The sequence below is a fragment of the Aspergillus candidus genome (assembly GCF_002847045.1).
Source record: "Aspergillus candidus strain CBS 102.13 unplaced genomic scaffold BDW47scaffold_19, whole genome shotgun sequence".
Taxonomy (NCBI): Eukaryota; Fungi; Ascomycota; class Eurotiomycetes; order Eurotiales; family Aspergillaceae; genus Aspergillus; species Aspergillus candidus.
In genome coordinates, this window is record NW_020194024.1 from 109,714 (window position 1) to 135,230 (window position 25,517).

At 52.2% G+C, this 25,517-nt stretch overlaps 11 protein-coding genes across 11 annotated transcripts; 5 read left to right on the forward strand and 6 right to left on the reverse strand.

The window, feature by feature from the left end:
* Positions 1 to 161: 161 nt before the first annotated feature.
* On the reverse strand, positions 162 to 995 carry BDW47DRAFT_104901 (uncharacterized protein). The gene has a single exon (XM_024812439.1). It carries the CDS (start codon positions 876 to 878, stop codon positions 276 to 278), a length of 603 nt encoding a protein of 200 aa, XP_024672489.1. The 5' UTR covers positions 879 to 995; the 3' UTR covers positions 162 to 275.
* A 658-nt stretch (positions 996 to 1,653) lies between these two features.
* BDW47DRAFT_117226 (putative Zn-dependent hydrolase/oxidoreductase family protein) lies at positions 1,654 to 3,033 on the reverse strand (the record flags this gene model as incomplete). The annotated part of the gene is made up of 4 exons (XM_024815049.1): positions 1,654 to 2,035; positions 2,094 to 2,732; positions 2,796 to 2,840; positions 2,909 to 3,033. The coding sequence occupies 4 exons, from the start codon at positions 3,031 to 3,033 to the stop codon at positions 1,654 to 1,656; spliced, it is 1,191 nt and encodes a 396-aa protein (XP_024672490.1).
* A 786-nt stretch (positions 3,034 to 3,819) lies between these two features.
* On the forward strand, positions 3,820 to 5,500 carry BDW47DRAFT_23184 (bifunctional AAA family ATPase chaperone/translocase BCS1). Its single transcript, XM_024818521.1, has 2 exons — positions 3,820 to 4,022; positions 4,104 to 5,500. Exons 1-2 carry the CDS (start codon positions 3,870 to 3,872, stop codon positions 5,448 to 5,450), a joined length of 1,500 nt encoding a protein of 499 aa, XP_024672491.1. The 5' UTR covers positions 3,820 to 3,869; the 3' UTR covers positions 5,451 to 5,500.
* A 560-nt stretch (positions 5,501 to 6,060) lies between these two features.
* Positions 6,061 to 8,684, forward strand: BDW47DRAFT_23191 (uncharacterized protein). Its single transcript, XM_024818522.1, has 2 exons — positions 6,061 to 7,217; positions 7,268 to 8,684. Exons 1-2 carry the CDS (start codon positions 6,496 to 6,498, stop codon positions 8,490 to 8,492), a joined length of 1,947 nt encoding a protein of 648 aa, XP_024672492.1. The 5' UTR covers positions 6,061 to 6,495; the 3' UTR covers positions 8,493 to 8,684.
* A 683-nt stretch (positions 8,685 to 9,367) lies between these two features.
* On the forward strand, positions 9,368 to 10,365 carry BDW47DRAFT_125318 (extracellular serine rich protein; the record flags this gene model as incomplete). The annotated part of the gene is made up of 3 exons (XM_024816365.1): positions 9,368 to 9,457; positions 9,554 to 9,695; positions 9,779 to 10,365. 3 exons carry the CDS (start codon positions 9,368 to 9,370, stop codon positions 10,363 to 10,365), a joined length of 819 nt encoding a protein of 272 aa, XP_024672493.1.
* A 364-nt stretch (positions 10,366 to 10,729) lies between these two features.
* On the reverse strand, positions 10,730 to 12,617 carry BDW47DRAFT_23205 (choline transporter-like family protein). Its single transcript, XM_024818524.1, has 2 exons — positions 12,191 to 12,617; positions 10,730 to 12,117 (listed from the first exon to the last, which is right to left on the reverse strand). Exons 1-2 carry the CDS (start codon positions 12,467 to 12,469, stop codon positions 10,762 to 10,764), a joined length of 1,635 nt encoding a protein of 544 aa, XP_024672494.1. The 5' UTR covers positions 12,470 to 12,617; the 3' UTR covers positions 10,730 to 10,761.
* A 495-nt stretch (positions 12,618 to 13,112) lies between these two features.
* Positions 13,113 to 15,698, reverse strand: BDW47DRAFT_23197 (putative GTPase activating protein (Gyp3)). Its single transcript, XM_024818523.1, has one exon. It carries the CDS (start codon positions 15,495 to 15,497, stop codon positions 13,182 to 13,184), a length of 2,316 nt encoding a protein of 771 aa, XP_024672495.1. The 5' UTR covers positions 15,498 to 15,698; the 3' UTR covers positions 13,113 to 13,181.
* Positions 15,699 to 17,169: 1,471 nt separating this feature from the next.
* BDW47DRAFT_104910 (putative MFS transporter) lies at positions 17,170 to 19,773 on the forward strand. The gene is made up of 4 exons (XM_024812440.1): positions 17,170 to 17,999; positions 18,049 to 19,083; positions 19,167 to 19,340; positions 19,400 to 19,773. The coding sequence occupies exons 1-4, from the start codon at positions 17,909 to 17,911 to the stop codon at positions 19,507 to 19,509; spliced, it is 1,410 nt and encodes a 469-aa protein (XP_024672496.1). The 5' UTR covers positions 17,170 to 17,908; the 3' UTR covers positions 19,510 to 19,773.
* Positions 17,422 to 17,964, forward strand: BDW47DRAFT_23221 (uncharacterized protein). The gene is made up of 2 exons (XM_024818525.1): positions 17,422 to 17,580; positions 17,647 to 17,964. Exons 1-2 carry the CDS (start codon positions 17,525 to 17,527, stop codon positions 17,837 to 17,839), a joined length of 249 nt encoding a protein of 82 aa, XP_024672497.1. The 5' UTR covers positions 17,422 to 17,524; the 3' UTR covers positions 17,840 to 17,964.
* Positions 19,774 to 21,150: 1,377 nt separating the features above from the next.
* On the reverse strand, positions 21,151 to 23,238 carry BDW47DRAFT_117231 (ubiquitin-conjugating enzyme/RWD-like protein; the record flags this gene model as incomplete). The annotated part of the gene is made up of 6 exons (XM_024815050.1): positions 21,151 to 21,468; positions 21,566 to 21,682; positions 21,756 to 21,774; positions 22,567 to 22,746; positions 22,833 to 23,025; positions 23,094 to 23,238. 6 exons carry the CDS (start codon positions 23,236 to 23,238, stop codon positions 21,151 to 21,153), a joined length of 972 nt encoding a protein of 323 aa, XP_024672498.1.
* A 413-nt stretch (positions 23,239 to 23,651) lies between these two features.
* BDW47DRAFT_104914 (putative RTA1 domain protein) lies at positions 23,652 to 25,172 on the reverse strand. Its single transcript, XM_024812441.1, has 4 exons — positions 24,924 to 25,172; positions 24,763 to 24,862; positions 24,562 to 24,711; positions 23,652 to 24,486 (listed from the first exon to the last, which is right to left on the reverse strand). The coding sequence occupies exons 1-4, from the start codon at positions 24,946 to 24,948 to the stop codon at positions 23,769 to 23,771; spliced, it is 993 nt and encodes a 330-aa protein (XP_024672499.1). The 5' UTR covers positions 24,949 to 25,172; the 3' UTR covers positions 23,652 to 23,768.
* Between the last annotated feature and the right edge of the window lie 345 nt (positions 25,173 to 25,517).

Sequence of the window (25,517 nt, forward strand, 5' to 3'; positions counted from 1 at the left end):
GGATTGCGGACTGGAAGCTCACCGCCCTCTAGCCCGATCGGGACTAGCCCGGGTGTCCCTCCCCCTAATCTAAATCTATCAGCTTCGATGCTTCTCTTCGCTTGTTCTTCGTATTTACTTCGGATGAAATGGTTCTTTTCTCTATGTTGGAACTATGCCTTCTGACACCTCCTGTGCATTTCATCATCAAAGACTAGCCGCTTCCAAGTGATCCGTATTGAATTCCGACAGCTCCCCAACCAACCCGCCGGAACCACCTGTGCATTATCAATAAATCACCTCCTGAATATCTTGCTCATTGTATGGAACCCCCTGGACATTCGATTGCGCAGGTTCCACATAGTGGACGTGCGTTTCTTGCAGAACTTGGAGTAGAGATTCTCCTTCTGCCGCCACGTTTTCTCATCTTCCTCCGCTTCGTATTCATGATGCGTACCGCTCGTTCGTAATCTCTGCAACAGAGGCTCGCTCCGACGTCTACTCTCACCGGCCTGTCCTGTAGCGTCCAACCGTGATGCAGCCTTATAATCCGGAAGTGTTGCATTGCTGAAATTCGCCATGCCGCTCAATCCAAGCCCGTAAAGAGCGCGCTCATTACACTTGTTGTCTATGGCCCGCACGCTCCGGCAAATTGCACACTTGCACCATGTCATATCGACTAGCCTGGGGAACCCTCGGCCTTCCAGTCCACGGTAGCTACTCGGAAATGCCCGCGGTTGGGAGGGTGGGAATCGAGACGGCGCAGTCGCGTACCGTCGCGTTCTAGTCTTGTGCTGTCTGCGGAACTGTACATTTGGCTGCTCTATTCTCAGTCGCTGTAGTTGCTCTAGGTGGATTCGGCGCATGATTCCTTGCAGGTTATGTGGGAGTTGGGCCATGGCTTCTTCGTCTAGCTCGAATTGTACTTCCTCTTCGTCTTCGGTGGAGTAGTTGTCTTTGTCGTCGGACTCGCTCGACAGGCTTGTCCGATTCTGATTATTAACCCTGGAGTCTAGGGCCATTGTGATGCTTTCCAATTCCGCAGGTATTCGTTGGCTGTGAGACGGTTGTGACCCGTTGAGATGGTAAATCGACACAAATAGTAGTCTCAGAAGACGGATTACTGGTCAAATCAGGGTATATTAGATACTAGGTAGATTTGAAGGAATGAGTGTGGTTTTATCCTTGGTTTGGATACTAACAAAACAGAAGGCTTACCACGGTTTTATGGGTTTTCAGAAATCCTATCTATCCATTCGTGTGCAGTTTGTTGTCCAAGGTATTTGTTTACCAGAGGATGGAGCATGTTATATTGATGCATAGGCAGGTTGTTCTGTTTGTGATGGCAGACCTCCATATTCACTACTATTTGGCAGGGTGCCTGGCAGAATCATACGTCTGTCACTCGGTATAACCTCAATAGGGCATAAACATTGTCTTTTATCAGTAGTTGGCATTGTCGTTTCCATTGATGAATGAGAGATAAGGAAAAAGACATTACAATCATCTACGTACAAGATATAGTCGTCTATCTGGCAGACCTAAAATATACATAAATACAAGTCTTTGATCTGTCTTGCTTGATTAAAATTATATATTGACAAAAAGATTCCAGGCGCCCTCTTATAGCCCTCCATGTCTCCGCCCCTCTTCCCCAACATGTACAGGTAGCGTCTATTCAAACTCGCGGCTCTCACCAATGTCACAAACATCAAACACACCATCTTCCGGAATTTCATGCCTTTTTAGTGCTTCTCTCAGCTTCTGCGGGGGTTCAAGCACATCCTCCTCCGTCAACACCCAAGTGCCCCAATGCATACCCAAGGCTTTCCTGCACTTAGTATCTTGGAAAATTCTGACCGCGTCGTGTGGGTCTGCGTGCATAGGGCTCATAAACCACCGAGGATCATAAGCACCGATAGGGATCAGTCCCAAATTGAACGGGCCCCGGAACTCCCCTACTTGTTTGAAAGCGGGGCAGGAGGGGAAATTGAACTTTGGGGCGTAGTCATCGGTGCCGATGGGGAGGTCTGGTACCGCTCTGTAGCCGGTGTCTCTGAAAGATACCAAAATGATTAGTTGAGATCGCGTAAAAAGAGTCATCGGTTACGTACCCCGCGAAGTATACATTTTGACCTCCGGATTCTATGGACCATGAAGCCCATAGCGTTTTGGACCTGTCAAAGATCCCTCTGTTGCTGGTATGTTGGCAAGGTAGGCAACTGATCCGGGCTTCGATATCGGTTGCGCTGGATGGGGGATTTCCGGCGCTGCTCCCGACCTCCACCTTCGACTCGGATGATGGCGAAAGGGAGATGTCACGCTGGTCCCACCAATCTAATTCTGTCATATTGTGTATGCCAGAGCTGGTAAACCATTGCTTGTTCCCCAGCGGGGCAAAAAAGTGGCAATTGGGATGAGTTTTGGCGATCTCCTTGATGGTGGGATACGACAAATGATCGTAATGATTATGGGAGATCACCACTGCATCGATAACCGGAAGGTCGCTGACCTCGCAAGGCATCTCCGTGTAACGCTTAGGACCCAGCCAAGATATCGGCGAACATCGATCCTCAAATACAGGATCGAATAGCACTCTAAGTCCGCTCGGAAATTCGACATAGTAGCAAGCGTGGCCTAGCCACGTTGCGCGCAGCCTCGAAGTCTCCCGCGATGGTAAGAACTCGGGTTTGCGAACAGGGACTGTAGGGGGTGTGGTGTCTGGTTTGTTCGCGTGTCCGTTCAGCTGACGGCTTCATGGTCGTACGTGTTAGATACAACCATTAGAACTAGAAACCCAGTAAGAGCCGACTCACCTAGCTAAACGCCACATATCCCCAAAGCCAATGGTTCTCCATGAACTAAAACATACCGGTTAGTTCTGGGACACCACAGATACCCGAATCCCTACCTCCCCGAGATTACTTACTCCCAAGGGTTTTTGAATCCCCCGTGCACATGATGCTCTTTCTTACTTGCATCATCAGGATAAGAGGACACAGGAGGTGCTGATATACTCAGCGCGTAAAGAATCGTGATGGCGGAAGATGTCATGTTGCGTCTCTCTGATGATGATCGGCGGGGCCTTGTTGCACTTTTCATATGCAAGCGAAACCAATGGCGCAGGAACGAACGCATAGCCGGGGGAAGTTGCTCTTAATAAAGAAACGGTCTGACCTTCGGCCAAGGTTGACAGCGAAATGGTACAACCTGATAGATGGAATTAAGGCCGCTTGGGCTCTCCGACGCGCTGTCACAAGAGCAGCCAGGCAGCACTGCAGTCGTCAGCTGAATCCTAATTAGCGAGAACGATATTATACAGATTATGACGCATTTTGGTGGAGAGGATCGTTTAAACTGGGGATGAGCTACCCCGTAAGTAGTTTTTTTGGGCGCAAAGGATCCTAATTACCTCCTATTGCAGTCTAGCAATTATGATTATCTTAGCCTGACCGTTAAGATGACCCCTAACAGCGAAAGAGAGCAGCTCGAGAGAAACAAAGAAAGAAAAGACCGGAGGGAAAGAAACCACCGGACGTATTGAGGCGGAGTTAACTGGGGAGCACATTAACCCCGTTATCTCCGGGTTTTTGTTAAACAAGAAACCCCCATTTTCAACCCAATTGCGGATGGAAAGTACTCAGTAAGCGGTGCTTATGGTTCTTGATATTACGCATTATTGTCATGACATAGAACCAAAAAATATATATATAGAAAAAATTACTTGGGAGGTTTTTGTATCAAAACACCCCAGAATCCAAATTGACTAGATTGAACGTTCTCGGCCCGTCTGACTCCGGCTTTCCGATATCGTTCGGTATGATGTTTTCGACCTTCCACGCAACTTATGCGACTAAGGACCGACAAATAATCCATCCTTTTTCAGTGGGATGAATCCAGATGGACCTTTAAACACTCCGGGGCTGCCTTCGTCTGGCGAATTAATCGTCCAGCAAAAGAAAGATGCCATCCAGGCAGCGGGGCAGCCCACGGGGGACGGCGGACTTTTCTCTCAACTTACCAACAATCCTTTCTTCACAGCAGTAAGGCATCTCGCTCGGAAAATAAAAAACAAACTGTCGCGTGGGGATGGTGATGGCTAATCATTTTATTGTCGCGATTAGGGATTCGGTCTCGCTGGGCTCGGCGCGGGTTTGAGTTTCGCTCAAAAAGGTTTCCGACACGGTGCTGCGCTCCTGCGGAGGCGCATGCTCGTTGACGTCGAGATCAGCATCAAAGATGATTCCTATCCGTGGTTTTTACATTGGATGACCCTGTATCAACAATCCCAGCTCAATACGGCTCGGTCCGCAGCCAGCAGGTCTGGCTTCGTGGATTCAATGCTCCAGCGATTAACGCCCGGAATGCGCCATCTCTCCATCCAGACGCAGAAAGTCGAACACTCGAACGGTGCGATCCACACTCAGTTCACGTTAGTGCCCGGCCCCGGGCGACACGTGTTGCGATACAAAAATGCGTTCATCTTCGTCAATCGGATGCGGGAGGCCAAGTCGCAAGATTTGCAGACGGGCCGACCATGGGAAACAATCACATTGACGACACTCTATTCGCATCGCCACATTTTCCAGGATCTTTTCACTGAGGCCCATGCATATGCCGCGAAATCGCACGAAGGAAAGACCTCTATCTATAACAGCTGGGGCGCGGAATGGAAACCCTTTGGACAGCCTCGGCGGAAGCGTCCGTTGGAGTCGGTGGTTCTCGATGAGGGCGTCAAAGAGAAGATTGTGGAGGATGTGTCGGATTTCATATCGACTGGAAAATGGTACCACGATCGGGGGATTCCCTACCGACGTGGTTATCTGCTCTACGGCCCACCCGGCACCGGGAAAAGTTCGTTCATCCAGGCCTTGGCCGGCGAACTCGATTACGACATCGCCATTCTCAATCTCAGCGAACGTGGTCTGACTGACGACCGGTTGAACCACCTTCTTACGATTGTTCCGAATCGGACCATTGTGTTGCTCGAGGACGTGGACGCTGCTTTCTCAAACCGCCGGGTCCAGACGGAGTCGGATGGGTATCGTGGCGCCAACGTGACCTTTTCCGGATTATTGAATGCCCTTGACGGAGTGGCCAGTGCCGAGGAGCGCATCATTTTTCTCACCACAAATCACGTCGAGCGACTTGACCCGGCACTGGTTCGACCGGGTCGGGTGGACATGACTGTCCGTCTCGGTGAAGTCACTCGCTACCAGGTGGGTTGCCTCTGGGATCGGTTTTACGGTGAACTCGACACCGAAGGTACCTATAAAAAGGTGTTCCTTGGTCGACTGCATGAGTTGGGTTTGATTGAAGACGAACATGGGCGGAAACCCGATGGGTCCCGAACCACGAGTGCGGCCGCGTTGCAGGGGTTGTTCCTGTACAACAAGGACAACATGGAGGGCGCGATTGCGATGGCCGAAGGGCTTACATATAGCGTTTACGATGATTCTCATGAAGCGTGAGCCACGAAACCGTCGCTTGTACCATATTTGTATAGATCAGTTAGGCGTCCACTTTCCACCAAGGTATATATATCTACTTGGATTTCAATAGATTATTTCATTTCGCTTATGCATTCTATTATACTAAATGATCAGTTGCTCATCACTATAATAAACCCGCTGCTTGCTTTGAGAGGCTAGTCAAAACGACTGTCTATGTCTAGATACCTAGTTCTGCTTTTCGCCCAGACTGGCCTAACCGAGCTCACTGGGGCTGTACCTGTCTTCTTTCTTTTTTAATTGGTAGGTGTAAATATTCCAAACAGCAGGGAGATTAAACAAACTTCTTATCACACCGATCTTACTATTTCAGGGTCCTAGAGGCATAGACGCAAGGCGGACTATGCGGGGAATATTCCTCCCAACCACGAATCACGACGAATATGCTTTGCTATCACAGCTCCCGACATGAAGGATCACGAGTAAAGATTCTCACAAGAGCCTTTCTGTTTCTTCATTGGCTGTTGAATATCGAATTTCGCAAGTAAGGACTATACAAAGCGTTTATTGGTTTAATAGGACTAACCAGATGACCATCTCCCCATAGATAGCGATATCTTCAACTTCTTCACGACAACCCGCGGGGAGAAGAATCCGATCCTTCGCATCTCAGCGTCTCGAACCAGCAAATGAGAGCCTCAGTTTGTTTACCGAAGCGCTGTCACTGATGTCAGGCTGCCTGCGCGCCCAGGAACCGAGCCTCCCATTCGGCCAGCGAGAGGTCGAAATTAGCCGCCGAGTTCAATACCCCGTCCTTCATGCACCACGATCCCTGTTCTTCACACTACTGTGAGCCTCTCATAGCTCAGATCCTTGACGCCTTTGTGCAGTCCCTCCTGCTGAAGTTTTCGACACCATGGAGGTCGGTTGGAAGGAGGGGTATATGTCACTGCGGTCTTGCTGGTGATGGTGGTTGTGATGTCCTTTCTTCTCGGTTCTTCACCAACCTCAAATCAAATCAATGGTTTTCGGGAGAATTGGGTTCCATCTCGATTGAAAGGGCATCATGAGTCAATTTCAACTCTTCCCTCCTGCTTCTCCGGCCAAAGTCGCCAAGAATCCGTTTCGACGGGGAAACAAGAAGCCTATCGCGAACCCCGTGTCTGGGGCTTCGATCCCTCTGGATGAATTTAATGGGAAGGACAGCGGAGCTGAAGCCGTGTTCGTTGCAATTACTGAAGGCAAGAATAACGTCTCGCCGCCTCCTGAAACCCAGATTTCTCGCCCAGTGACCGCGTTTACTCCTGAATCCGTACATGCGCCCCGGCCATCAGGGTCGCAACCCAGACCGAGTCAACAAGACAAACCACGACATGATGTCCCGTCATTTGAAGACTTCAAATCAGTGACACATAGCGAAGACGATGTGTCCTCCTACTCTCAGAAGACTTTGCCGAAACCAGGCTCCCCAGGGAACCCTATACGGTCGATGTTTCCACGCTATAATCCAGATCTGCCGCTCAATCAGCAACAGTACTATCCGCAGACTGTGAATAGGCCCACTCGGTCAACTTCAAGACCCAAAAACCTTACGCTCTCGCCAGCGTCGGAAATCGACCGGAGTCTGGGACCCAAAACGGTTCCTGCGAGTGTGCTGAACTTCCCAATGAGTATGCTTGAGCCGGCGGAGGTACAGTACTCTTCTTCGGAAGAACTCAACAGCCTTTGGGATGCTGCCAATGGCCAGAGACCACAGAACATCAAACCGTTCAATCTTCATATGACACGGTGGGTACTGCGACGGCCATCCCCAAGTTCCTGGACACTAACTTGAGCAGGGCCAATTCAGCGACGTTTCTATTCGGCGATCCAGAACGACCATTCTACACGATGCAAACGTTCTCGACCAACGAAATGTCCGTCACCAGATCGAACCCATCGCGCCCAAACAGCAATATCCCCGTCATGATGTTGAAGATTGAAGACCGCCAGCGACGCAAACCTCCCAACGACGGGCTCGTATCGCTGCTTTTTTCCCGGCTGGCCGCAATGCTAGCCATCGACCAGGCCGAGGAATCAGCAAAGGCGCGCAGACTAAACCCCACAGAGGCTGCAGAACTAGAAGCCCACGCGCTCCGGCGTGCAGCAGCCCAGGAGTCCTGCAGACTGTCGTGGAATTCCGACAAGCAAGTCTACGAACTCTACCACCCGTCGCTCAGCAAGCCCCCGCCCCCGGCTTTGGTCGGCGCAGCTGGAATTCCCCTCTCGCCCATGCGATCGAGGTACGCTGGCATTCTTCACATCACCGTTTCGACGCCGTCAAATGACTCGAAACACCACCAGCAACCACCCGTCATTCTCGTGACCACCCCACTCCCGGCCAATTCAGCGGAGACAGGGAACATGGCGGCGACGCCACGCACGTCGACACTGCCTCTGACAGACGCGGATGAGCCTCTGGTGTCGCTGGACCTCGGCACCATGTCTCTTTCCATCTCGGCCGCCGCGATCATCGCGACGGTCCCCTCCCTGTACGCGATCGACTCGCTGGTGACCGCCATGTTGGCCGTGGCGATCTCAGACGAGACGACCAACCCCGTTTTGGCTGACATGGAGCTGTATGACCCCCACAAGGCATCAAATATCCAGTCTCCAGCCTCAGAACCAGGCACACTGTACAAAGGAAAGTTAGTCGCAACGCTCGCAGAGCGGGAGGACGCCCTCGAAGGCAGCGACCTCGTGTCCCAGGTGAAAGCTCAACAATCAGAGAACGCAAGCGGACAAAAGAAGTGGTTTCACCCCTGGAGCCGGTCATCGAAACCCACGAAGCCGCAGCCAAAGAACCAGAAGGTCGTAGTCGAGGAATTCGACCTGGAAAAATACGGCCGATTCGGACAGGGGTCTTCGCGGCAAGGAGAGAAGCTGCCGGGCGTCACGCGGGGCATTCTACGGATTCTGTTTTTCGCTTTAGATTTGATTGTGCGGGGACTTACTATGGTTGTTAAGATTGTCGCGTGGTTGTTGGTTTCTCTCACGAGGTGTTTTACGAGTGAGAAATTCTAATATGTGGATTGGCTGGTGGGTTGGTTTCCATGCCTGCCATGCCTGCCCTGGCGGCGATGATGCTGTCGCGTACGAGGTTTGACGATTGTTTACGATTATGATGTTTATTTGGACTTACGCCTTTTGTAATGTTGGGTCGGACGGAGTTTGTGCGGGCCACATACTGTTGACCGGCTATGAGATATCCAGCAATTGACACGATTTCATCACGCGATGTGACTTCCCTCCCTGTCCGCCTGATAGAGACAACAAGCAGTCACGCGAGCTACTACAGATATCTCGCGCAAAGAACCCACTGCTCTATCCACGGCAACCGGTGAACTTGTTTCAGAGGACTCAACCACAAAATGGCGTTGTATCCAACATTCCAAAGACACGCCCTCCTTACTTCCACCGTGGCGAATGCTGGGGGTGTCCCGGATGGCTGATTTTGAGGATTCCAAACCGGTTTGTGCGGAGAATAACGAGGTAGGGCTGTTGACTTGCTCGGAGATTTAAGTCCACAGAGAGACAAATTCTGAGGTGGTCGACGAATGATGATCGCAGAGAGGGCCCTACCTGGACAGGAGTACCTACTTTGCACATTCCAGTCTTCATTCTGTTTACCTGGGAGCTACCAATCGTCTTGGGGGGCTCTGAGGGCCGGTGCGCCCCAAGGGATGAGACCTGCACTGTAGATATTGTATTAAATGGCTCGCGTTTCAGTTCATTTTTTCCTCTCGATACGCTTCACTCTCGACACTCGTTGAATTCGACCACCGACTTATACGATCTTTACCAGCTCCTACTTGTTTCACTCTTTTATACGCCTTTCGTGGTGACAATCCACCATCGGCTTCAACCCTATCTCCTGATTATACTAACAAGATATCAAAATGCGTGCCACTGCAAGCATTGCAGTCCTCACCGCGGGCCTCGCCAGCCTGGCTGCATCGCAGAGCTTCGACAACTACGACCGCTGTGCCGTAAGTGGCCTCCACCTTCCCTTCCCTTGCACAATCAACAAGGAGAAGAAGAGATAACCCCATGGTATAAAAAAAAACAACAACTAACCCATGCAGGACGCCGTCTTCAACGACCCCAACCTCGGCACCTGCGCCTCCAACCCCGGAACGTCCGGTCTAGCCTGCTTCTGCACGTCCGATATCACAGGCTACGACCTCACCGACGCGACTATCGCCCTCTGTGCTCGCAACCACTTCCGTATGCTCTCCACCACCTTCCATACCCTATACCAAGACACAGCAATCTAGTGACAATACTGACCACCTTCGTGCTCAAAACAGCCGTTGAATCCCTCAAATCCCTAATCTGCAACCCCAACACCCAAATCTCAACCTCAGACCGCAAACACAGCAGCAGCCCCATGGTCCGCATCGCCAACGACGCGCACCAAGCTCGCGCCCTTCCCGAACCAACCACTGCCACAGACACCGACACCAGCGCCGACACCGAAACCCCCCAAGAAAACGCCCACAGCGTAATCTACCAAGTCATCACCGTAACCAGCGCAAGCTGCGACTGCCAGTCGACACCAGGCCCTGCGACAGCAACGGCTGCTGCTGCGGCAGTCAAGCCAAGCCACGCTTACAGCGGCGTCTCGCCCCAGCATGGCTCCGCCGCGGCCCAAAGCAGCAGCGCCAGCGACATCCTGGTCCATGCGACGCCGTCGACGAGTGCTACTGGTGCGAGCGGGTCTGAGAAGGTGGTGGCCACTTCGTCGGCGATTATGCCGAGTGGGACGGATAGTAGTGATGGGGAGGGGGAGCAGCATGGGATTTTGTTTCAGGGGGGTGCTGAGAGGGGGGTGAGGTCGTCGGTTGGGGCGGTGCTTGGGGGGTTGGTTGTTGGTGTTTTGGGGGTTGTTGTTTAGACCTCCCCGGTTACCCTCTTGGGTCATTTCCATTGGTGCTTTTCACTCTTTTTGACTTTTGATTAGTGAGGTCTTGTCTGTTGTCTGTTGTCTTGTGTCGACTGCTTGATTTGATGATTTACGGTATGGCTTGTCTTGATCTGATTTGTTGGCTCAAATGATCGGGCTCGTTTATGTCTGTTAGTTGATGCCGGTATGGTTGATGAACTTGTTTCGCTTGATCTTCCCATCTACTGTTACGATGCTAGCATGTTTGAACAATGAAATAGTATTAATAGTGGTTATCCACGAATATCAAGATATTAAATGACATGATCTATTTTATCTCCCAACTAATCATACAGCGGTATCTGTGTATACCTTATTCCACTCCACATGATCACAAAAATATAAAAATCAAGTGTGCACCGCCTGCTGCACCTTTGGATATAAATGCACCAACCGATAATACAAATCCGGATGATCACTGATCATGACCTGCGGGTCCCACCCCATAGAGACAAAGATGGTCTCAATGCCACTCCCCACAGGCGTCATGAAAATCTGGCATATCTGCAGCCCAATCACGAACGCAAACGCCATGATCACAGCAGTGAAGTTGCCGTCGGTGTTGTAGGCGGGCTTCGTGAACTGCAGATACAGGTACGCGAGCAACGCACACAGATACGAGACGAAGACGGAGCCCATGGTGAGCACCGGCCCGATCAGACAGTCCTGTACGAGGGCATCTAAACCGCGATCTTTCATCATGGTCCAGGTGTCCTTCGCGGAGGGGATGTAAGCCTTTCCGTAGAGCGCGATGTGGCAGAATGCGTAGCGGTTGAAGAGCGTGACGAGCCAGTCGAGCAGGGCGATGAAGCACCCCAAGATCCAGAACATGATGCTGCCGACCATGCTGCCCTGCGCAGCTTCCTGGCGCTGGGCGATCGAGCAAGCCTGCCGCAGCATGTTGATGAACGCGATGATAAGGCTGCCGAAGCTGATGCTGCCGAAGGAGTAGGTCGTTGCGCGTTTGAAGGCGCCTCGCGTCGCGCCCTTCGGCATCCCGCTCGGCGAGTTGCTGAAGTAGTACCACGAGCCGTAGACGCCTGCGATCGTCGTGTGCACGGTGTTCTTGATCCACTCGCTGACCCAGTACATGGCGAAGGTTACATAGACGACGAGGCCGATGACGCGCGCGCGGCTGCACCCGCCGCTGGCGCCTTTGGGGCAGGACGGGTTGTCGCCTGTGCCGCTGGGCTCGTAGGCGACGTAGATGGAGACGAGGGTTACGGAGAACCAGGCGGCGAAGGCCGTGGCGACGATGCCGCCGAGGGCGCTGACGATGAACATGTGTCCGTACTTGCGGGAGACGTCGATGGCGGTCTCGAGCATAAACGCTGTGAAGGGGATGCGCGGGATCCAGCTGATGAAGCAGATTATAGCAAAGACGCCGAATATGAGGAATACAATGCCGCCGCCGTATTGCTTGCGCACGATGTAGTAGATCCCTGTTCCGAGGGCGAAGACGATGTTTAGGATGCCTGTCGCCCAGATGAAGAACTTGGGGAAGTAGCGGGCTCCGAGGAAGTATGCGTATGAGAATGCGAGCGCCACGCAGAGGACGAATATGAATAGCACGAGCGTGTTCGTGTCGAGGGAGAAGTTGTTGGCCGAATCGTATATGCCTCCGCCGTTGAATCCTTTGTATTTCGAGTATCGGTAGATGGCCACGCCGGAGACCGCTACGTAGCCGAGAAAGACCGCAATGAACTGTATTTGTGAGCAATCCTGCCTAACAGGGCGTGCGTATAGCTATAGCCCCATGAATCGGGTTCGCGCCTACCAAGAGACCGGCCCAGATATCGTGAAACTTGGGCTTTTCGATCTTGAACGCTTCGTCGAACCCGTAGACCGCCTGATTATAGGTCGGCGGAGGGCCTTGCGGTGGTGGCTTAGGTTCCGGGGCCGCTCGTGGGTCCTGATACTGATAGGAATTCTGATCGCCCACGGGAGCATTGCTGCCACTCGCGGTCTGGTTGTAGACGGGCTGTTGCGGCTGCTGGTACTGGCCGTCCGCGTAGTTCGGGCCAGAATTGTAGTAACTCGCCGCCTGTCCACTCATGGCTGCATGTGTGGAAACTATCGACGGCTACAGATGGGGTAGCCGATCGGGACAGAAGGGGAGGGGACAGAGGGGGAAGTGATAAATCAACACGAGGGCCACAGGGAGAGAATGAAGGGAGACAAACAAAGCGGGAGGAACAGGAACAGAAGCAGAGGATTTTTGAAAAGTCGTGCTAACCCCGGCCGAACCAACTGAATCATGCAGCAAGGGGAGTGGAGACCTGCATGATGTTATGATATCCCTTTCCAGCGAATGTAAGAACGCAGGAAACAGTCACCGCCGGGCGATGAGTCATGATGATGGCCGACAAAGCAGCCTCGGAAAGTCAATTTGGACCTCGGCTCTGGCATAGGGCTGTAAGATCGAGGAACCTAAAAGGATGGAAGATTAATTTGTTTCGAGGGTACATGGACGGATCATCAAGCATTGGAGGTTTCTTCCGAAAAACGCGACTCCTCGCTCGGTGGTTAAAACTGCGCGGAGATCTCCCTCTTTTCCTGTTCCAGTCTGGGCCAAGGGATGAAAGGCGGACCCGGTTCAGGAACCACTGGGTAAACAATCGGATCTATTGAGGTTGGCATAGCCAGGGCTCTTAATGTCTAGAAAACAGAGAAACGAAAAGCAAAGTCCAAAGGAGTGAACATTATCGGGGTATCATTGGAAATCATTAAATAGAAACAAAAAAAGAATAGAACATGCCGGTGATCAATCACCTAAATGCATGGTGTTTCATGTGTCGCCAGGAATCGACAAAGCTGCGCTCCACTTCCTGGATCGGGGTCCTGGCCCGATTCGTCCGCCATTCATCCGTCGCCGCTTGGAGATGGCCTTTACTGAAAGCCTGCGATCGTCGAAGCTTCTCCTGCCGCACTGCCGCTCGGCGCGAGTTGCGGAGTTCGTCGATACGACCCTGGCCAAACCGGTGGCGTCGCACGAAACAATCGTCCACCAGGGTGTTGGCATCCAGAAGTCTCTTGGGGACCGCCTGGACCACCTGGAAGACCTCCATCGGGTCGGAGACTGCCAGGATGTCCTTCTCACAGGCCTTGAAGATGGCCAAAGCCACGCGGAAGAACGTTTTGGACCCTTCGTAGAAGAAGACATCCCAGACACGCAGGGTCGTCTCAACGGGCAAGGTCCCGATGAAGACCGACATGAGCCAGTTGGTCAAGCCCAGTGTAATGTCTGGCAAGCGGGAGCTCACCGTGAGTGGTGGCGGGGCCTTGTGCCGTCCCGGCTGGGACCCAGTGATCTTGTTGTAGATCTGGGGCGCCGAATCTCTCAGGAGGACCATCAGGATCCAGAGGTCGATATTGGCCCCCTCGAGACTGATCTCGTGGGTGCCGGGGAGGTAGACGGAGGTGATGATGTGCAGCATCCAGAAGGCCTTCTCCTCGGGAAGGAACAGAAGCAGCATCCCCGTGATGAAGTTGAGAGACTGCGTGTAGCCCACCTGGGGACTGTGGAGCGCGAAGGCGTAGAGCACTCGGCGGAGCGATTGGATCATCTCGGTCTCAACCGTCACCGATCCATGTCCCGGGTTGCCGCCACCCGCGGAGTCGGCGGATTCGGGTTTGAAATGGACGTTGTCCGGGAAGGTCCGGTGCAGATCGCGCTCGATGTGCTCCTTGTCATCGTTGGTGGGGGATCCCATGGTCTGTTCCACCAGCCGGTCGTACACGCCGGGGTTCTCCTGCAGCAGGTCGTACCCGCCCGCATAGAAGAACCACGCTGCCCCACGATGCTCCGGAGGGATCCCTTTGCGCACAAACCGCTTGACCTTGTTGCACTTGGGCGGGAAGATGGTCGGGTCATTGGTGGGCAATCCATGGCCACGGAGCAGTTCCGCCCACTTGACTCGATGGGCCGCCATGGATTCGGCATACGGTCCATTCCACGCTTCATACATTTGCGCAGTGACGTGATGGCTCGTTTTCCGAAACCCATAGCGGTCTCGGCTCTCGGTGCCCATCACCAAGGGGGGTGGCACGCTGCCGGGGATTACCACCGTTTGGGGCGCTTGCTCGCTGGCACGAGGGGGGTCGATACCACGCGCATCCAAAGATTCCTCCTGCGGCTTCGTGTCCGAGTTGGTCTCGCCCAAAAACTGCTCTTCCTGGGGGCTTCGGTCGGGTGCACCCGCCTCGGGAAACGGTGGGAGTGAGGGCAGATCCTTGTCGCTGGCAGCAGCTTCCTCCGCCGGACGCAGGTCGTCAAGAGAGATCTCTGCGGGTGGACTCCACGGTCGTTGCTTGGGTTCGCCATACAAGTCGGGGGAGCCCGGCTCTTCCGTAACATCACTGAACCCATCCAGGTACATGGAGATAGCATCTTCGACGCTCATTCCTTCGTCCTTCTCAAACGGCCCGCCGGGCGTATCGGGAGACAAGTCGGTCAACGAGCTGCTCTTGGTGAGGACACTGCTCCTTTCCGTGCTACTATTGTGTTCGAAGCTGGACTGGGACGTCATGGCCGAATTCACACTCGACCGCAACGGACTATCGGCGTGGGCGTCGGGAGACCCATTGGGGATCGATCGAGGCAACAGACCCTGATCGTTGGGCGGTTTGGGGCGCTTCCCTCTCAATTTCGACGAGGACATGGACGTCCGCAGCCTCGGTTGACGGGGGGGCGTTTTGCGGTGGGCGGGGGGTTCGAGGGAGCGGTCCCTGCCGGGATAGTTGGGGCGACGGTCGTGGGGGGCCACGGGGAAGGGCGGGGCCCGATATGTCGGCATCCGCCCAGCACGGTCACCCCCGACCCCCACCTGGGGGGACACTGGGCGTGAGAACGGATCATCCGGGAACCTGGGTGGAGGAGGGTGTCGGCGAGGGGATCGAGGGGCCGGAGGTCGACGGTGAGCAGGGGGTCGCCGCGGCGCGTCGGCGGTCGAGGGGCGTGTCGGCGAGGGAGGATTGATCCTCAACGGATCGAGGCGGGGCGGATTAGGGATCTTGCGACGGCTCGGGATATCATGTTGTGCCGAACGAGGCGGATATCGAAACTCTCCATTTTCTGTGACCATGGCCACGGTGTAGTAGAAGCCAGTTCCCGCTGGACATTTGTTGACAAGATCAAAAGGATGGAAAGTGAACCGGACGCGAATCCACGAGGAGGGCGGATTCGACTTGGGGCGTTCGACTCAGGGGAGGGTAGAGGTGATCGGTTGGTTTCAATCAGGAGAGCCCGTGAGAGATCGATGAAGGGGAACAAAAGAGAGTAGAAAAAGCAATCGGCACAGGGGGGGCGCAGTCAGCAGTCGGTTGGCAAACGAGTGAGGAGGCAAAAAAGTGAGGTCAAAACTAGCCGACCTAATCGGGATGCAGGTTGATCAAACGAGTGACGGGGAGGATAGATAATATAATAAACGAGTGGTGTAATATAACGGATCATGCAATCAGCCCCAGCATCTAGATCTCTCACAACCCTACCAGAGGTTCAAACGGGTACCCATTCTGAGAACAGAAGGAAAAGAAGAGAAGATGTAAGAAGGAGACAGGGAGAATGAGAGGGGAGAGAAGAGGAGAAAAGAAGGGACTGAAGAAGCGACCCGAGAAGCCCTAGAATGTTGGGAAATAATAATTCCCATAACATAAATGGGATAAAATAAAACAAATTAATATGAAAATAAAAGTCAAATAAATAAAAACAACTAAGGAAAACTAAACTAAAATTAAAATCCAATCCAGATCAAATCAAAGACGAGAAAGACACGAAAATGGCCCATCAAGACGCGGAAGAGAAAAGCCGACGTGGAAAAAGGGGAAAAATTGATGGGAGCTCCAGTGCTCTTTCCGGTTAGTTGGACCCGTTAATAAATATAAATAAAAAAAAAAAAAAAAAACATATATAGAATAATCGTAATAATAAGGAAAAGAAATAAATAAACAGAAGGATCAAATTGATTGTCTTGTTGTCTTATTAGAGGTCTTATTCTCATCCTCCCTTTCTACGTCGTTTCTCCAGTATGATTTCGTTCTCTCCCTCCCAATCTGGAGGTCTGGCAGTCGATCGACGTTGGGGACCAGCACAGTTTCAGAATAATCAAATGTCCACCGCAATGAATGGGATTGTATTTCCATCCCCAGTCTGTTCAATCCCATATCATATCCTATCCCTTCATTGATCGGGTTACACAGCAACCGACTCAGGAATGTAGCCATGCCTCCATGCAGGTCAAGAATCATATCATTCATCTGTTTTATGACAGGTCAACCATCCTGCGCGTCAATTGCGGGCGACACCTGTCGTCATAGTGCCATATGTATGCAGGACGGTCGGGCGGAAGGAAACCTGCATCCAGCAGACCCGACGCAGAAAACTTGATATCGACATTCAACAATCATACATCCTATGTAGTATGTCATTGTTCTCCGTAGTATTATGTACTTTGAAGATCTTTGAAACTGGAAAAGTGAGAAACGAGTCAGAAGGTCAGCCGATCATAACAAACCGGTTTCCAATCGGGATCGCAGTTGGGCCTCGTCTGGCTCCACCGTCGGAAGCGCCCAAGAATCCGGTCGGACTCGTAACGCTCGTCTCGTTACTGGTCACTCGTCCCCTCTAATCCCGGGAGACATCCTTCTGTCTCCGAGTCTTGTTCGCTGTGAGTCAACGGTTGAACGGGTTGACCGGTTCTTATTAGACAGCCGATCGTTCCTGGGGGAAGATGAGAAGGGTGTCCAAAAAATCCACTGTCCAGTGTCCACTCCACGGGATGCCCTCCGTACTCGTCGCCTTGGCCGGCTGCCCCACAGTGCTAAGGCCGGTGGGTCAGCGACTGGCGACAGGTACGGCGGTTACTTCCTTCGGACCCTTGGTCCGAATGCCCTGGCAAGTAGATTAGTAGAAGGATGCAAATGTACCCTTGCGTCATTGGGGTGTGATTCGCCAACCGACTGGCGAAGTCGATGGTGCTTCAATAAGGCAACTGAGGCTGAGATAGTATGGAACCGAGGTCGCAAGAGCAATCAATGAGAGTCAGCACGTCGTCTTTCTGACTGGATGGTCTGAAGGGTGCCTGCTCTGACCCTGGCCCTAGTCCCATCGTATATGCGGACTCTGTATGAGTCAAAGCTCGTGGTGGCATGGATCTCTTTGTTTCTTTGGTAAACGATCCCTGATTCCTCTTCGCGGTCATCGCAGACACGAATATGCGCATCAATATATCTTAGTTTGAGGGGAGATGCCTTTCTCGTCAGTGCCATTCCAATCCCGCCCGAGGCGCTGAATAGTCCAGTCGGGGTCCGTAAAGGGAAGTTCAGTCCCTACAATATCGCTCCGCCACCCCGCTTCATGGCCAGCCTGACGTGTCTCGTACGGTATAACGCTTCGGCTCAGCCATCTTTCTGCGACTCCTCTTTTTAAAACAACGGAAACAGCACGAGGGTCTCCCGTGTGAGACAGCTTGCGACTTAAACCCCCTTTCCGATCATCATGCGTGGCACCGGTTCCATGCCCATCGGCTATCGATGGCGCTCATCCAAGTGGTTCATCATTGGGACAATCTGCATCGCTCTGTTCGCGGGTTCGTCAGCTGTCAGCATCTAAAACCAAGGGCTAATCGGGCAAGTTAGACACCTTCCTCTATGCCTTCCTGGTTCCCATTTTGGGCTACATGTTCGAGACCCGTCTCCATAAAGACTTCTCCGAACTCCAGTGGTATACGTCGGCCATCCTTGCCCTCCATGGCTACATCTGCGCGCTCTCTGCGGTCTTCATCGGCCATTTTGCCGACAAGTCCGCCAACCGCAAAACGCCCCTGGTGATCTCGCTCATCGGGTGCATCATCGGCACGTTTATGATCGCCTGGTGCAGTTCCCTCACCGTTCTCTTCGCGGGTCGCGTCTTGCAAGGGGTCGCGGGGTCCGTCGTCTGGATCGTCGGCCTCGCGACCATAGCAGACACCGTCGAGCAGGATGCTATCGGCACGTCCATGGGCTTTGCCATGTCCTTCGTCAACGCCGGCATGATTAGCGGACCCATGACCGCGGGGCTGCTGCTGGAGCTGGTGGGATACTGGGCGACATGGTCCGTCCCGTTGTTGGTCTTGGGCATCGACGTTGCCATGCGAATGGCGATGATTGAAACCCGGGAACCGCCCCCTTCAGCAGAAGAGACCGCGAGTCTTCTTCCCGACGCCCAGTCATCCTCTACTACGCCCACCACCACTACTACTCCCACTCCCACCCCAGAATCCAACTTCTGGTCCGTCATGCTCTGCGACAGCCGCCTGATCGTCGCGCTACTAGCCCAGATCACCAGCGTCTCCATCAGCGTAGGCTTCAGCGCGACGCTCCCCTTGCACGCCCAGCAGGTCTTCGGCTGGGGCACCTCCCTCGTCGGTGTCGCATTCGCCTATCTCACCGTCCCGGGTATAGTGTTTGCTCCCGTGTCCGGCTGGCTCCGCGATCGCGTCGGCATCCGCGTCCCCTCCGCCATCGGGTTCATCGTCCAAGGGATCCTCCTATCCTTTCTAGGCATGGTGGGAGACGACCGCTTTCCTTGGACCGGGGGACGGAAGCACGGCCCTGCGCTGTACGCCGCAACTCTCGTTGCTCTCGGAATTGTACGGCCTTTTGGGTCTGGTGTTGCAACTCTTGAAGCCACTGGTTCGTATAACCCATACTCCGGCCTCACCTATACTTCGTCCCCGAAGAAACAAACAAAGTCTAACACAGGCACCTACCTACAGCGGTAGTCAAAGAGTACGAAGAAAAACAACCCGGGATATTCGGCCCCGCGGGCGGGCTTTCGCGCGTGATGTCCATGGTGGAAATCGCAGCCTGTCTGGGCTTGGCGTTCGGGCCTAGCGTCGCGGGGTATCTTGTCGAGACAATGGATTATGCTGTTATGAACTGGTTCTGGTGTGAGTTCTAAATCAGTCTGTTCTAATTGTTTGTTATTGTTTATTAACTAGTATGATAGGTGCGGCGTGTTTGGTCATGGCTACTTTGATATACTGTTTTCTGGGGACTACACAGGTGGATGGGCATGTCGATGGACAGTGTGTTGATGGGCAAAGGCAGGATGAGTGACTGTGATGGTGTCTTGGTAGTGATTATCCTCCCTACCATCACAGTTGGAAGTATATACGAGCGGTGGTAGGAGACTTCAGGTCAATTATATAAAAGCTGCCCATATCATCAATTTCACCAAGTCGCAGCACACATGGATCCACAACCGAAGCCATATTCCACCCAAACCCACATTCTTAGACTGGGGGACCAACAATACAGTAAATATAAATTAGAAAGTGGATAAAACCACCGCACCATGGTTCGCACCCGCACCCAGCCCAGCCCAGCCTAGCCATCCCCCACATCCACACCCACAATGAAGTTATGAACTCCATGGTTCGAATCAGCCACATATAATCAACCCGAGTCGAGAATCATGTAGTAGTGTTACCCCAACGCAACTATGCCTGTGTCTGCGGACTGCCCCGCGATGCAAGGGTGAACACCACCGCCACTATATCTAATTTCACTGCATCCAAGGGAGGGAAGTCCCTAGGTAGGGGGTTTCAAGGGAGAAGAGGGGTAAGTTTCATCTTTGTTCACATGACAGGAAGAAAAGACCCTGTCTTTGACCCTTGCAGAGAGATGTGTGGAGAGAAGGGGTGGAGTGTGGGGGAGGGGGAGGGGGAGGGAGGGGGTATCTTGCTGCAGATGGATGTTGATTGAAACAAGGCGCGAGGGACAATCTGAGAGTGCACGGGATGTTGTAGATTTTCTTATCTAGTAATATCGATCTTTGGTCTTCGAGATTTCTGGGTGGGGTTAAATCTGTTATTTTGGGGGGTTGTTCGGGATTGAGAATAGTTACTGTTTTATCGTGATAGTGGGGTTGGATTTATGGGGGTTTCTTTCAATAGAATTCTATGATTATACAACTTTTATGATAGTGTCTAAGAAGATAAGATCAGTAGTCAATCATGTAGAATATTATTGAACTTATCGAACAATATCTTTGGGATGACTTTGTCAACCACGAGTTGTGCGGCATAAATATATATATATGTAGTAGTTCTTAAAGATCTTTTACCAGGTCTTATGTTAATGAGGATCGTAGACTATGATCAACAACGTATAGATCAAATTAAACTGATGGTTTACCCCGCAGATGCAAACAAAGAATCCTTGTGGAATATCTTTCCACTATGGAGTATGCGGTAAGTATAGGAAGATCTCGGATAGAGACCCGACGAACTGTGAAAGTGTAGGTTTTATATTCTTGGTAAGTGTATTTAAACACGCCCGTGGTGGTATATCTTGATAGTTCGACGAATGGGAAAGATTATAGAAATATATCCAGGTGACAAGCATATGTATATATCTGCGCACCCGTCATAAGGAGTCATCTCGGATTCATCTTGCTCTATTCTCTTGGGCCAACTCCCCTAGCTGTACAGAGGGAATGTAATAAGGAAGGAAAAAAGACAAAAGAGGTACAAATAACATAGTCCATCGCGTTGTATCATGTACCAAGTAACCCACATGCGATCGGTATCCATTCGAAGCTCCGTCGTCAAGAGAGGTGACACTGGACGTGAGGAGTCGGGTTTCTCTACTCTTTCCCTTTGTCCCTCATCCAACCACAAGAAGACTTTAACGGATCCTTTCTCATGAATCCAACCGCAGCGCCTGTATCATAACGAACAGCCAACAACACCCACCCTACGCCATCGCGTACTTTCTCGTCCACTCCTTCGCAAGCTCATCATACCGGGCGCGGTCATTCTTGTACTGCTCCGCGATGCGGCCCTCCACCGCATCATCCGGCATGGGCTCCACAAGCAGTTGTCGCGCGAACTGCAGCACGGCAGCGATCTTCGAGCTCGGCTTCCACTCGTCGGGTCGCAGCATCCCCAGACACATGCTCCCCTTGTCATCGTTCGTCACGTTGGGGTGGTAGATCTTGGTTCCGAACGATACGGCGGGCGGCTTGAACGGGTACTCGGTGGGGAGTTTCAGCTTGACGAGGAAGTTTCCATTCTGTATTGCCGGTCGAAGTTAGCGCTCGCTTGGACAGTCTATCACTCAAACGGGGCTCAATACAGTAGGAGCGCTGTGGTGAGGTAGGGTGTAATACCTGGAATGAAGACCCCTCTGGCCCTTCCATGTAGACATTCCACTGGTAGAGATCGGATTCGTCTGCCAATTCCACTTTGATGCCTTCCGGGGGCGATTCGACGAGCTCGGCCAATTCCTAGTGGGGCGGGAGTCAGCCAGTTCCTCTCAGGTAACAGAAGACGTTGCAAGAAGGGTTGGAGATTCCATACTTTTGCGATTCTCTTTTGACTCATTGTGATTTCTTCACGACCGACTCGCGGTGGAGGGGGTTAATTCTGACCGTAGGGCGCTTAAAACGGAACGTGGGGTGAGGGGTCTTCGAGACCGCACGGTGTTGAGGTTGGCGGGATGTGACCTGATGAGGGAGAAACGTAAGACCCGAAACGCACCACGGATGTAGCAGAATCAGAGAGACAATCGATGAAATATCAAAAGGTGACAGATCAGGGGAAATCGAAGTCAGCCTTGGATTACGGGGATCGTCTCGTGACAACAGCTGGACGCGGCGGCGGCGGGGCCGCGCTGGAGGTCGGGCGGGGCGGAGATCGGGCCGGGCAGGAAGATGTCAGTTGTCCGTTTCGGGTGGATTACTTGAGTTAACAAAGCGAATCAAGTTGAAACTATCATACGAAAAAAATAAAACTAAATATGAAAACAAAAAGGAATCGCTGGAAGACGGATACTACAACCGATGATGGTTGCGGCCAAATTGCCACCCATGGACCGCGCTTACTCTCCAAGGGAGAGCACCTTCTGTATACCATGCACTAGACCTTATTATGGAAGCAACTTATGAACTTCAGGCGAAATCCCCCGCAGAGATTCTACAAATTGAAGCGACGAGTATTGAACTCGCCGTTCAGCATAAAAACATCCGCAACAATCATATATTGTGTCCGTAGAATCGCCAAAAAAAACTAAGTCAAACACCGAAAGATTGTCCTATATTCTGGACCCCTTGATCATTCCCGTTGCATAATGACCGTCAACCCCATTATCCCCAGAAGAACCGTCTTCAACCAGGGGTGTTCGCTGAGCATGATCGTCACGTAGCCCACGCTGGGTATATACCCGCGCACACTCCCGACAATATCCTCCCGACGGTCCAAGTAGTCCTGGCCCCTCGCATACAGTTCGGTATCGTCGGCGATGTTGTTATCGCCCTTGGTGAGGAGCATGTCGTTTGAAGGCGCGGAAGAGCTAGACAAGTTGGAAGTGTCAGACGGTCGTTGCCAGCTAATGAATTCGCACAAAGGAGGACAATGAAAAGACACAAAGGGACATACTCTGAAGGCTCCACGACCCTCTTCGTTTTGCTGTCCACCTCCGGGAACGTCCTCACAACGCGATGCACGATCGGAATATCCTTGCCCTTGACATTGTACACCACGACCTCACCCAGCTCGGCGCGGGGGCTGCGGTTCCACAGGAAGAGAAGATCGCCTCTTTGGAAAGCGGGTTCCATGGATCCTGAAAGGACTGTTGCGAGATATCTCATCAGCTATTTGTCCCTCGAGATCGGTTTTCGCGAGACAAGGACGACTCACCCACGACGATGGGAGAACTGGACGCTGTCGCGATCGACAGGCCCTTCCATAGCATGAATGCCGTGGATAGCACCAGCGCGAAGTTGAGGACCTGCGTCAGCGTCTGACGCGCACTCGTTAAATTGGAGGACAGGCCGGACAGCATGACGGCGATGGATTCGAGATTGGTTTGCGGAGGAAGCTTCGGAGGTAGTGCGGAGAGTGAGATGGACTGGTTAGGTGGGTGGAGCTCGGGAAAAACGAAAACAAGGGCCAAATCCACTGATCAGTGATTGCGATGTTTGAAGTGACGGACGACAAGCACTATTATCTTGTGGTCGATCGACTTGTGGGGTGCCGGTCGCAGTTTGTTCTGCTGGAATCGCAGATGAAAGGGCGAGGTGTCCTTCCTGGAAGGTGAGCTAGAAGGCCATGTGGTTTCCCGCCTCGTTGTCTGCGGGCTTGGGTTCCGCCCTTCTCCACCATCTTTCGATCACTGCGGATGTTCTTTCTACTATGCAAAATCAAGTAAAATAAAGTAATAATTCTATTGCAAATCTATTTTAACATCAAGCACATATATCGCTGTCCTATACTTCATAAAACACAAGCAAAGCAAAGAAAAAAGAGCACAAAGGACAACGAAATGGCCGTTCAACGTGAATAGTATAATGTCAAGCCAAGTCCTGCCCACTTTCACACCTGGGTTGGACTGGAATTCCCAAGAGGCCGCTCATCTTCCCAGAACTTGTCTTTCTTCCCCTTTTTCGTGACAAGGCTGACCACATCGAAAGGATCGAAAAATGTCTGAAGAAAAGGGCGTTTATCCTCGTATCCGGGCCCCTCTAACTCCGTCACCCCGTCTCTCGCAAGGTATACCTTGTTCGAGCGGGGGAGCCACTGCATCGGATGGAGGATATTCAGCATTGTGGTATTCGAGAACATAATGCTAGTCTCAAAGACCCAGAAGAACCATTCGTTCTTCATGATCGGGTTGATGTTCTTGACATCGATGGTTGCCGTCATGAAGTACTCAACAGTCCGATAGACCGTGCGGATGGTGATAAGCGTGCAGCTGGCCAGCAGCACGGATAGAGCGCGTTTGACTTTGCTGTTCAGAACACCTGCGCGGCGGCAATTGAAGTAGAACTTGCCGGCCAGGGCGACAAACCCGGCCATGAGCGCCAGTTGGAGAATCAAGGCCGCTTTGAGCAATGACTTCCCCGTCTCTTTGGAACTTTCCGAGCTGCCCATGTTCGCCACACGTGCGGCGCCGTTTGCTGTGACGACCTCGATCACGATGGCTAGGGCCACGAAGGTGGTAAACACACGGCCGGGGTGGATCGGTGCATGGTATGGGATGTAATACAGAATGCGGCCCAAAGTGAGGAAGTTTGCGCTCTCGTAAACGGGCCTATACACGTTGTCAATAACTGATTAGACAATTTGCACAACATGTCTGATCACCTGGGGTGGGGAGTGAACTCACGGCGCTGCAAGCAGAAACACTGAACTGGCGATGTAGATGTTCAGGTTGTCCCACTCTCCGAAAGCCCCAATCGTGCGCAAGATGAACCCGACGGTAAACAGTAATGCCGACCACGGTAACAGGCCAGTCACCTTCCATGACTTGTACTTGCTGGAGATCTGATCAGCGATAATCATATGTTATAGGACCAACAATACATACTTGCATTGATAGCCATGGATGACGCCTGATATCACGAAAAGTATTGCGAATGCGATAGGTGCGCCCTTATTCGGCGCATAATACCAGAGGCTGCCCTCCTCTTCACGGCATTAGTACCATGATACTTCTCTCTATTCGTATGGGTTATGGGGTATACTTACGGTATGGTGACCGTTTTTCTAACATGACCTCGTGATGCCTTGCTGCTGGAGTCTAGGAACAAAGAAAAGGATAGTGAAAAGTATGTGATCGTCAAGGAGAGTTCTCACAAAAAAACAACCAAATAGATATTATCTAAACGGGTGGATTCTTATCCTAAGTTCGAGACAGATAGGCTCGAGTCCCAAGGCTCTTTATATACAATGAATCGTCTGAACCGTATCATCGTCAGCATGAACGTCCGCCGTTAGCGAAAACGAGCAACCCTAAATAGGAAAGGAGCGAAGCAGAAAAGAGAAACAAGCCTCCACCCGATGATACATGGGACATCCGCGATGTGGGTTCTTAGCTTCTGTGCTGACAGCACAGCCTTCCAGCGCAAGTACGGGGCCCATGGCTGGCTAGGGGCGCTGGGTTTTCCCCCAAAAGGTCGCTGACACTGCGCCACAAGCCACAGGATGGAATCACATCCCAGAAGATCGAATCGCCGAGATGTGCTATGGCCCAGAGCTAACCCCATTAGGAGAGCGCTTTTGAGGTGGAATCAGACAGGAACACATCGTACAGGTCTTCAGCTGTGGCTGGCCTGTTTGTGA

What these genes read in the sequence shown, in the direction of transcription:
- BDW47DRAFT_104901 (XM_024812439.1), bottom strand. Translation starts at nt 878, where the DNA reads ATGGCCCAACTCCCACATAACCTGCAAGGAATCATGCGCCGAATCCAC.
- BDW47DRAFT_23184 (XM_024818521.1), top strand. Translation starts at nt 3,870, where the DNA reads ATGAATCCAGATGGACCTTTAAACACTCCGGGGCTGCCTTCGTCTGGC. An exon ending in ACAATCCTTTCTTCACAGCA is followed by an intron (nt 4,023 to 4,103) that starts GTAAGGCATCTC and finishes TGTCGCGATTAG; the next exon opens with GGATTCGGTCTCGCTGGGCT.
- BDW47DRAFT_23191 (XM_024818522.1), top strand. Translation starts at nt 6,496, where the DNA reads ATGAGTCAATTTCAACTCTTCCCTCCTGCTTCTCCGGCCAAAGTCGCC. An exon ending in TTCAATCTTCATATGACACG is followed by an intron (nt 7,218 to 7,267) that starts GTGGGTACTGCG and finishes TAACTTGAGCAG; the next exon opens with GGCCAATTCAGCGACGTTTC.
- BDW47DRAFT_23205 (XM_024818524.1), bottom strand. Translation starts at nt 12,469, where the DNA reads ATGAGTGGACAGGCGGCGAGTTACTACAATTCTGGCCCGAACTACGCG. An exon ending in ATATCTGGGCCGGTCTCTTG is followed by an intron (nt 12,118 to 12,190) that starts GTAGGCGCGAAC and finishes TCACAAATACAG; the next exon opens with TTCATTGCGGTCTTTCTCGG.
- BDW47DRAFT_23197 (XM_024818523.1), bottom strand. Translation starts at nt 15,497, where the DNA reads ATGGTCACAGAAAATGGAGAGTTTCGATATCCGCCTCGTTCGGCACAA.
- BDW47DRAFT_23221 (XM_024818525.1), top strand. Translation starts at nt 17,525, where the DNA reads ATGCGGACTCTGTATGAGTCAAAGCTCGTGGTGGCATGGATCTCTTTG. An exon ending in TGGATCTCTTTGTTTCTTTG is followed by an intron (nt 17,581 to 17,646) that starts GTAAACGATCCC and finishes AATATATCTTAG; the next exon opens with TTTGAGGGGAGATGCCTTTC.
- BDW47DRAFT_104910 (XM_024812440.1), top strand. Translation starts at nt 17,909, where the DNA reads ATGCGTGGCACCGGTTCCATGCCCATCGGCTATCGATGGCGCTCATCC. An exon ending in CTGCATCGCTCTGTTCGCGG is followed by an intron (nt 18,000 to 18,048) that starts GTTCGTCAGCTG and finishes CGGGCAAGTTAG; the next exon opens with ACACCTTCCTCTATGCCTTC. An exon ending in TGCAACTCTTGAAGCCACTG is followed by an intron (nt 19,084 to 19,166) that starts GTTCGTATAACC and finishes ACCTACCTACAG; the next exon opens with CGGTAGTCAAAGAGTACGAA.
- BDW47DRAFT_104914 (XM_024812441.1), bottom strand. Translation starts at nt 24,948, where the DNA reads ATGTTAGAAAAACGGTCACCATACC. An exon ending in AGAAAAACGGTCACCATACC is followed by an intron (nt 24,863 to 24,923) that starts GTAAGTATACCC and finishes AATGCCGTGAAG; the next exon opens with AGGAGGGCAGCCTCTGGTAT. An exon ending in GTGTTTCTGCTTGCAGCGCC is followed by an intron (nt 24,487 to 24,561) that starts GTGAGTTCACTC and finishes CAACGTGTATAG; the next exon opens with GCCCGTTTACGAGAGCGCAA.